Source organism: Pseudophryne corroboree, chromosome 1 (assembly GCF_028390025.1).
Source record: "Pseudophryne corroboree isolate aPseCor3 chromosome 1, aPseCor3.hap2, whole genome shotgun sequence".
NCBI classification, from domain to species: Eukaryota; Metazoa; Chordata; class Amphibia; order Anura; family Myobatrachidae; genus Pseudophryne; species Pseudophryne corroboree.
This window is the reverse complement of record NC_086444.1, coordinates 754,117,902-754,128,204: the sequence shown is the minus strand read 5'-3', so window position 1 is coordinate 754,128,204 and position 10,303 is coordinate 754,117,902. Positions and strand designations below refer to the sequence as shown.

At 40.9% G+C, this 10,303-nt stretch overlaps 1 protein-coding gene across 1 annotated transcript; it reads right to left on the bottom strand.

Moving 5' to 3' along the window:
* Positions 1-1,156: 1,156 nt before the first annotated feature.
* On the bottom strand, positions 1,157-9,752 carry SPP1 (secreted phosphoprotein 1). Its single transcript, XM_063932679.1, has 7 exons — positions 9,666-9,752; positions 9,497-9,564; positions 8,630-8,656; positions 8,120-8,290; positions 5,193-5,213; positions 3,622-3,780; positions 1,157-2,646 (listed from the first exon to the last, which is right to left on the bottom strand). Exons 2-7 carry the CDS (start codon positions 9,548-9,550, stop codon positions 2,440-2,442), a joined length of 639 nt encoding a protein of 212 aa, XP_063788749.1. The 5' UTR covers positions 9,551-9,564; positions 9,666-9,752; the 3' UTR covers positions 1,157-2,439.
* Positions 9,753-10,303: the final 551 nt, after the last annotated feature.

The following is a 10,303-nucleotide window of genomic DNA, read 5'->3' as shown; positions in this document are numbered from 1 at the left end:
ACTGTCCTATAGGCTCACTGTAAGAATGGTGTGAAGTGTGAGCTCTATATAGTTCGTTTCAAAGCTATGATTTAATTGTGTTACATAAACTGTATAAATACAATATAACAGAAACAAACAATAATAAATAACATTGGCTCGACATGCAGTTTGTTTTCGTACAACCTGCATGTAGCATGATGTTACAAGCTTTCCCTTTTTCCTACACTCAATGTAAACATTTTTATATGTAAATTTGGTGAACTAATTAATCGTATTAACCAACGTTGTGCCTCATGATTAGTGTGGTAAAGAGAGTTCTGCTTTTTGGTTTGAATTATACTAACCTAGAATCTATTGGTTACTGTTTATGTATTTTAGGGGTCTATTTACTAAGCCTTGGATGGAGATAAAGTACACGGAGATAAAGTACCAACCAATCAGCTCCTAACTGTCATTTTCGAGCCCAGCCTGTGACATGGTAGTTACACGCTGATTGGCTGGTACTTTATCTCCGTCCACTTTATCTCCATCCAATGCTTAGTAAAGAGACCCCTAAGGGGCAGATGTATTAAGCCTGGAGAAGTGATAAAGCAGTGATAAGTTGAAGGTGATAATGCAACAACCAATCATTACAGGTTTGAGAAATTACAGTTAGGAGCTTATTGGCTGGTGCGTTATCACCTTTCACTTATCACTGCTTTATCACTGCTCCAGACTTAATACAGCTGCACCTAAGTGTTTTGTTTGTTTTGTGAGTTCTTTTCAATTAAGGGGTCTACTCAATTCTAGTCGGAGAGACAGCAGTTTCATGATTCGACCTATTAAATGGGGCTGCCGTTTTACCGACTTGTAGGCAATTCTGTTTAAAAAATGTCGGATTGACATTGTCAGAAACGGCCGAAAGCTGTCGAATTTGGCCTCAAATGGAATACTGAACTGTCGCATCCTTTCCATCGGAAAGGATCCGACATCAATTGAATAGACCCCTAAGTTTTAGTTCAGTTAAATTTGAATAACAGTAAAGAGTGCCCCAACAAATAAAAAAGTTTCTTGTTCTACTATTTTTTAATTATTCAATATTATTCAACACCTTCAGATAGAACAGGATGTACACAATTAGACCTGACAAAATTACCGTATTAAAGTCTTGCCAAGTAGACACGGAAGATAACAATTTAGTTTGAATATTTATTAACCACATATTTAAAATAACACAATTGTGATTCTTATACATAGGAGATTAGGAGATAGTGTCCGGAAAGGCACGTGAAACTTATAGGTAGTTTGTTTCTACACAGTCAAGTATTGATGCATGCATTAGAAACGTATATTTCTGCATTGCACCAGAACTGGAGATTGCATACATGTCCCTAGTGTTATGGAAGTAGTCTCTAAATGAAGTGATAAGTAAACATCAGCAGCAGGTACACTAAACATTCAGATCCATAAGTTATTATAGCAGGTGATGTTGGAGCTAGTACAGTAATAAAGCATTGTGACATGCTAATCATACACATTTACTTGTTACATTGGTTCTGGAGGTGTGGTAGTGGCACCATGAAAATGTTCTGGCAGTGTAAACAGCAGCATCTATACACAAGATGGAGTCACTGGTCTGTTATATGCCTTACATAGACCTACTGTGATACATTATACCTGACTTAAGACTGGTCAAAGATCACAGCATGACAAGCCTTTAACCCACAAACAGTGTCGGACTGGGTAATGAAGGGCCCACCGGGGGAATGCTGTTGTAGGGGCCCATGCTTAAGGGTGTGGCCAGCCACCACAGAGGTTTGGCTAAGCATTACAGAGTACATGTTCTGTGCCCCTTGGTAAATATATAATAAACCATGTTCTTATGAAGTATAATGTAACATATGTATAATGCATAATTCATGTGCACTAGGATAGAGACTTTAACCTGATCCCTAGAGGTGGAGGAGGGCCTACAGGTAGTGGGGCCTACCGGTGGTTTCCCCTGTTCCCCTGTGCGCCTGTCCGACTGTCCACAAATGATGACATTTGCTGCAAATTATGCTCACATTTCTAGATAAATAAGATAAGCTTGTGCTTAACTAATATTGGTAAACCACCACAGCTCTCCATTGATATGTTTATAGCAGCTAGAGGCTTTACACACAGAGGTTTGAGCCTGTGTCCGGGATTCCTGCTACTATGCAGTGCTCAGGCAGCAGACTGATGCTGAAGAAAGCATTAATAACAATGATGGATAAAACTGTACTTGCTTTGTTGATGAATAGACGGTTTACCAGTGTGTTTACTGTGAGCTTTGTAAGTCATCTTAAGATTTCTTAGCATTCTGTTTGGTAACAGTAAGGCATGTCAGATGTTGGCTCAAACATATGTACAAAGTCAAGATGAGCAGATACAATAAACCATTCACACATATAGAAAGACAGAGGATAGAAGTAAACGCCATTTAGGCTGTCGTGTTCAGGGCTCAAATATAGGTGCATTCACTGTTCTCTCCTCTGAGCTCTCTTCAGACGTATCTGGCGCAGCTGTTGTTCCCAGGATGCCTTGCACTAGGTTCTGCTTAGTGGTGCGCTCATCACTATCTTCCTCTGAGCTCTCAGTTCTGCTTGTGCTCTCAGTGGTCACACTCTCGTCAGTCTGCTGTGAGGAGCTGCTATGTGCATTCTGTTCAACATGGAAACAAAATAGGCTTGCTCAAATTCAATGACACATATTCCATTAAAGCATCTTTGAGATCTAATGTAAAGTCACAAGAAAAATCTGTATCCTATCAGAGGACAATTTGTGTCGATTTAATTATTAATAATGAATATTGAGCCAAATAATCAGTGATATCAAGGGGATTAAAAGGGTCAAATGTAAAAGGGTAATAGGGTGCAGGATTCTGGAAGTCCCGAGATTTTTTACTAGTTAAAATGTGAATTTGAAGCTGTAATGTTTAGTAACGAAAAACCGACCGAGTTTTGCCTTACTAGGCACTGCTTTTTAAAATGTATCTGCTAATACCGCTTTCACATGGCAATGCCGGGTCGCACCTGGGTATTGGAAACGGGTCCTTCCCGGGTATGACCTGGCATTGGACACTTTCACATTGGCTACCCGACCAGGCAATATGCCAGGTTGAGTTTTGCCATTGCTAACGGGGTAGAGCAGGCATCGGAGGTGGGTGCGGTGGTGGCTCTGGACGATGAAATCATCTCCACGCCGTCTCTGCCTATGCTGTGAACGGGTTTTGGGCCACATCGACCCGGCAACCCATTCACACTGCACCTGACCCAGTAATAACCCAAGAATAACCCTTCTTTATTCCAGGGTTGAATTACTGGGTCAAGCGACCTGGAAATTCATCAGTGACCTTTCACACCGCACAGTGACTCGTGTTGACCCAGCAATATACCGGGTCCATACTGGGTTATGTGTGCGTGGTGAAAGGGGTATAACTTGCTTAAATCTCAGGAATTTCACCCTATTACATGTGTCCCAAAGTGCACAAGATAATAGTATGATCAGGCAAGTTGAATGTATCAGCATAACATGTCAACCATGCCACCATGTGATAAGTAAGATGGCTATAACACTGTGTGGCTCACTTATAAATGAAATGACAGGTGAAGAGTTACTGTGCATTCGGCATGTTACCTGTTCAGCATCGCGTCTTTTGCGCAAACTGTCACCTCTTCTCTCCACAGCTGTTGTATCTTCAGGCATAGGGGCAGTGCTGACCTCTTCCGATGAAGAGTCTGAGTGTGAATCTGACTTGGATACACTGTGACTGTGACTTTCACTTGAAGTTGTATCCTGTGAAAAAATATAGGATTAAATAAACATAGCTAACAAATGACCATACATAAACTCTATTCAGATTGAGCTCTGTGTGTGATTTTGTTAGTGGGGTATTGCTTTTGGCCACACTTCCCCATGTCTATCACTTAGTGCTAGTGAATGGTAACACAACAATTAAATATGAAACACATAATAAATAAATAATTGCTCTAGTTTGCAACATACTAATGCTCTGAGGTTTGATCCAACACAGCAGGATTGAGAAGGCATGTGACTACAACCTTCTGAAGTTCACTAGGACATTCAGTAGAGGGCCAATCAGAGTAAGATTATTCATAAAGTGGTACTAGGTGTTGGCTATCTGCCATCCTTGTTTTATTTATTTTTTCTATCAAGATCTGTCAAAATCTGTCACTGCCTTGTCCAGTTTTGTGGGGCATACGATTCTCATAATTATGAAGGCATTACATTATGGAAGGCGTAATGGTGGGGATAAACTACTGCTACTCCCAGCTAGTGGCTGTGTTATGGTGATGTGAGACACCCAGTAGGGCAGAGGTGAGTGTGCTGAGCCCTGATTGGAGGAGCTCAGCACATGTGTTCCCTATATGTGACTCCAGTGGCACCGAGTGGGAGGCCCAGGTCTTGCAACGCCCAGGGCCGGCTCTACCATTAGGCAGCTTTAGGCGGCTGCCTAGGGGCGCCGGCCTCTGGGGGGCGCCATTGAATTAATCTAGCAAAAATCTGAAGGATGTATCTGTATGCAGCCTTCTCTTTTTACACTGCGCTGGTTGCTGCTGCAGGTCTAATCATATGTATAATGATGCAATTCACCCCAGCCCACCTGCATCTCCCCTCCGAGAGGTGGCGGAGGTGGTGATTGTAGGTTAGGTGGCGCTAGGCTGAAGCTTTGCCTAGGGTGCAGAGAGACCTTGCACCGGCCCTGGCAACGCCCCTCCCCTGTTGCAGAGAGCCACACTTCATTAAAGGGAGAGAGAGAATGGACAGCTGCAGCAGTAGTCAGTCCTATCTTTCCCAGAGTGGGGAAGCAATCCTACATCCCGTTTGATAGAATCCCCCCCCCCCCACCACTTCCCCTTCATTCAGCACAAGTCTGTTTTTGCAGCCGCACCTTCTTGTAATTCTCTTTAAGATCAGGGGCAACCCCCATTGGCCATACCCAATCCCAGTACCAGGGATCAGCAAAGCTGTCAGTGCTCCTGCGTGTCTCTATATGTAAGGAGGGAGCCCCAGACTGGCATCTTGCCTAGGGCCCAATGTGAGCTGAATCCCGGTATGCGGCCTGGTGTGGGTTCATAGCAAGAAAGCTGAGAGGACCAGATGGAGATGGAGAAGAGAGAGAAAATGTACATACTAGCAGTGCTTTTTAAATACAAAATGCAAGGCCAGTATAATAATATACTAACCTGGTCTGAGGAATCTGAATACTAAACAAAAAAAGAAGAAAATAAGTTCAGTCAATGTTTGAAAATCAAGAATACCAAATAAATGGATTACATATGCTCTATATTAACATCATTAAGATGTATGAGAACACATCTGTATATACTGTATAGTGCATAACTAGCAGCTGGAATTAGTTCTGCAGATTTAGGAATTAAGTTGCTGTAAAACTGGTGGATCTTGCAAAATAAACAGTTGAGAAACCCTGAGCCATAGCCAAACTGGTTTTATTATACTTGCTACCATGACACACAAATTTAATGTGTTGACATAAAAGTGTGTGTTCTGTATTATAGGATGATCGTAAGTCGGAAAGTCACAAGTAAAATAATTCCTGTTATAAATTCCAGCTTCCGGCAAAACTTGAATTACTCCATCGGGCACCATTTAGTGGCCACCAGCCAGCGCGAAAAACACTTGAATTCCCCCACAAAGAGGTGAGGAGCAGCAGCGTAAAGGTGGGTACACACTTTTAGATATATCTGCAGATCAATTGATCTGCAGATATATCTATGTACGGATCGGGCAGTGTGCTGTGCATACACACTGCCCGATCCGTCGGGGGACTGACGTCATGAACTGGGCGGGCGCGAGCGCCCGCCCGCCCAGTTCACCTGTCAATCACCGCCGGCCGCCGCAGCATGTGTACGGGCGGTCGGACGACCGCCCCGTACACACACAGCGACGCGCCAATATATCGTTAGATATATTGGCCGTCGGCTGTGCTGCACGGCCGACGCGATACTTCTGTGAATGACGGAGTTCACAGACGTATCGCCCGTACACACTGGCCGACGGTCCCGCGATGTATCGGCCGTTCAAGAGAACGGCCGATACATCGACCAGTGTGTACGGGCCTTTAGTCTTTTATTATATTGGATTGAATAAAACATTTATATATATATATATATATATATATATATATATACAAAAATGAAGTGCAAAGGAGCGCCTAATGGTGTTTAGAGCGAAAGGTGATAAATCACCCTGTGGAACGTGACAAAGTGTAGAATTACAAAGTATAACTTATCTCTTTACACGTCTTCAATTCTGATGACACTTTGATGCATGTAAAAACAGAAAGAGAAACATAGTGTGTACTGTATAAAACCAGTAACTCTTAATTAGGAACCTAGCTGGTCCCAATAACCGAATAAGAGTATGTTGACATAAAAACATATATAGATTTAATATACAGTCCTGAAGCAAATGCAGGTAACAAACGTACAGGATAAATGGATAAAATCAGCTTATCAGTCCACTCTGGGACCATTCATGGTTAAGCAGTAAATTCCAGTTTCATAACATTATGTCGAATAAGTAAAATTCCTGACGCAAATGCAGGTAACAAACGTACAGGATAATAGAATAAAAACAGCTTATCTGTCCACTCTGGGAAGTTCAGGGTTAAGCAGCAAGTCCCAATCCCAACGCGTTTCGTCCTATGGCAAAGGACTTCATCAATCCCCTTGATGAAGTCCTTTGCCATAGGACGAAACGCGTTGGAATTGGGACTTGCTGCTTAACCCTGAACTTCCCAGAGTGGACAGATAAGCTGTTTTTATTCTATTATCCTGTACGTTTGTTACCTGCATTTGCGTCAGGAATTTTACTTATTCGCCATAATGTTATGAAACTGGAATTTACTGCTTAACCATGAATGGTCCCAGAGTGGACTGATAAGCTGATTTTATCCATTTATCCTGTACGTTTGTTACCTGCATTTGCTTCAGGACTGTATATTAAATCTATATATGTTTTTATGTCAACATACTCTTATTCGGTTATTGGGACCAGCTAGGTTCCTAATTAAGAGTTACTGGTTTTATACAGTACACACTATGTTTCTCTTTCTGTTTTTACATGCATCAAAGTGTCATCAGAATTGAAGACGTGTAAAGAGATAAGTTATACTTTGTAATTCTACACTTTGTCACGTTCCACAGGGTAATTTATCACCTTTCGCTCTAAACACCATTAGGCGCTCCTTTGCACTTCATTTTTGTATATCTTAAACTCACCTCTGGGCAGGAGCTGCCACCCACTAAGAGTTGGGGGTTGTTTTAATTTTACTAGAGCCACATATTCATTATACACAGTTGTTTATATTGGGATCATCCTAGGCGCTATTCTCTATTTTTTTCCATATATATATATATATATATATATATATATATATATATATATACATTTATATATTTAAATAGATGAAAAAGAACAAGTTTGAGGGCGGGATGTATTAACATACATCGCCACCCCTCGCCGCCCACCACTGCGATGCTAATCGCATATGTACTAACATATGTGATTCACATCGCAATGCGGTGGCGGAACGGATCAAAAGATGGCGATACCCTCAGGGGCAAAAACGTGGCGGCCATATGAAAATGTGGGGTTATACCGCATTTTCCCTTTAGTACATCATGGCCTGAGTGTGAATTGGTCTACAAGTCCAGAATGTGAATGTAACACAATACAACTTATTTCACCTATATACTAATAGTCTAATAATGTTGTGTCTGTCTGTTCCAAGTTGGCACTAAAACTGCTGAACTAACTTCTGAACCGATTTCCATTAACCTGCATTTTTAGTGAAAACTCCTATAAATAATCTGCACTTTGTTTCATCTCGATCTGTTAAGTTAAAGCTGAGCAATAGCAAAAACAAAAATGTATTGGTATCATCAATGCAAAAGTCAGGTGTGGCACCATGCACGCGGCCAATAATGGGTGGGGTTAGAGGTGCTTTGGGCCGCATTCACTTGAAACACAGTACATAGGTGGATTGAGAGTTGTGTATAGGTGGCACATGAGTTGTGTGGGTAGAAGCTATTAATACAATAATTTCATAACCAGTTTACAACACAGTTTGCAGCCTGAAGCATTGTACCTGTCCTGCAGCACGTCTACGGCGCAGACTATCACCTCTTGCTACATATTCTTTAGTCACGATATCCTGACCTGGCGTTGTCTCATTTGGAGAAGGGGCAATGCTGACTTCTTCTGATGAAGAGTCTGAATGTGAATCTGATTTAGATATACTGTGACTTTCACTTGAATCCTGAAAGAAATGCAAATTATAATGAAATAATCCTGTATATACTGCAAACAGCCAATATTTCACCATTTAAAATTCAGTCCAATGTGTTGTAGGTGGTGGAGGTGGACTGCCATAAGTGCTTGGAATATCCAATAGACAACAATTTTAATGACTTAAATTAAATACGGGTTGAGCATCCCTTATCCAAAATGCTTGGGACCAGAAGTATTTTGGATATCGGATTTTTCCGTATTTTGGAATAATTGCATACCATAATGAGATATCATGAAGTTTCTCGTACAAAAGAATCAGAATGTGAAGTTTCTTGCACAAGGGAATATGAATTAAATTGATACTAACCTGGTGTGAAGAATCTGAGTCTGAAACCTGAAAGTCATAAAGATGTCACTTAGTCTCCATTTTCACATCCAGTATAAGAAATAAATAAGGCACCTACATGATTGTGTAGCAAACTATCAGCACTGTATAAACTAAGCTTTGAACAGTCAACATTATGAAATATGATCCATCATAAGAACAAAAACCCCAATTGGTGGCTGACATTTATGTAAAGTGCTTTTGAGATTATTTGAACAAAATGTATTTCACTAATCAATTTACCCCTCCCTGTCCATCGAGTTAGTATTTATACTCACTGCAGCACAGAGCAATACAGGATAAAATTCAGCATTGCATGATAATACTGCCATGAATAGAGGCAGACCTAACCAGAGGTGGAAGAATAGCAATTCTCTATCATTTCTCAAGATGGAGTACTTTCACTTACCTACATAATAGTAAGACCTTACATGGCCATTGTAATGCGCTGATGGCAATATCACAATATTTATAATGGTAAACTGAGAAGCTTGACCAATAACTCAGGACCATTCACTATCAATGACAATCAAACTAATTGGAATTATGCCATGTCTCTCATTTTATACTATAATAACTACATGGTTTATAAAGTACAGAAAGCATAATGAAAAAGCCATCCACTAGATCACAGGTTCTCAAACTCGGTCCTCAGGACCCCACACAGTGCATGTTTTGCAGGTCTCCTCACAGAATCGCAAGTGAAATAATTAGCTCCATCTGTGGACCTTTTACAATGTGTCAGTGAGTAATTAATACACCTGTGCACTTGCTGGGTTACCTGCAAAACATGCACTGTGTGGGGTCCTGAGGACCGAGTTTGAGAACCACTGCACTAGATATACTTACAGGATTTGCACAGGTCATGCCTATGAGGCAAATGATGAACACAGCACTTTTCATTTTCAACGCGATATCTGCAAAATAAAAAGGTAAATAATAATTGACATAGCCTTGTTTTTTTGCTACAAAATCATAGATTATCAATATGAACAGAGCAGGTCTTGCTGTGCAGTACCTCAACTTGTCTGCAATCGAGAGAATACTGTACAGCACTGGAAGCTCTTCTCCAATATTCAGCAGTGGAGTGTGTGACAGGCAGATGCGATGTTTTGCTGTGGAATTGCCCAGATTTCGCAGAATTTAAACTGTGCCCATAGACACAAGCACCCAATCACACTCAGGCTATGGTTGTGACACAGTGAGGTTTCTGACCGCCTGACCTGCCTACACTCACCCACACTTCCCTTTGGTTTTGTGGTATTTCTGTCAACAGAACACGAAGGCTTCTGCAATAACACTACTGTGTAATTATAATTAACTCGTCTTATTCAGATGCATACTATTTAGCAATATGTAGGAAGTTTAGACAGTGATTTGATTGTGTTTTTTTGAGAAGAGATTACACTGTGGTCAATGCATTTACCTGTCTCCATTCTTTTGGAAGGAAATGATTCTGGATGGACTTGTGATGAGTAATACAGTTTAACATTCTGGTATGTAAGGTCAGGTTTATCATTAATATTTTTCAGCAGTTAACACTAATTTATTGAAACTTATATAGACATATCAGGGGGTTAAAAAACATGAAGTGATTCGAATTGCGTTAATTATTTACTAACAGTTATTTATACTGTGTAGCCCCAGCATATTTTG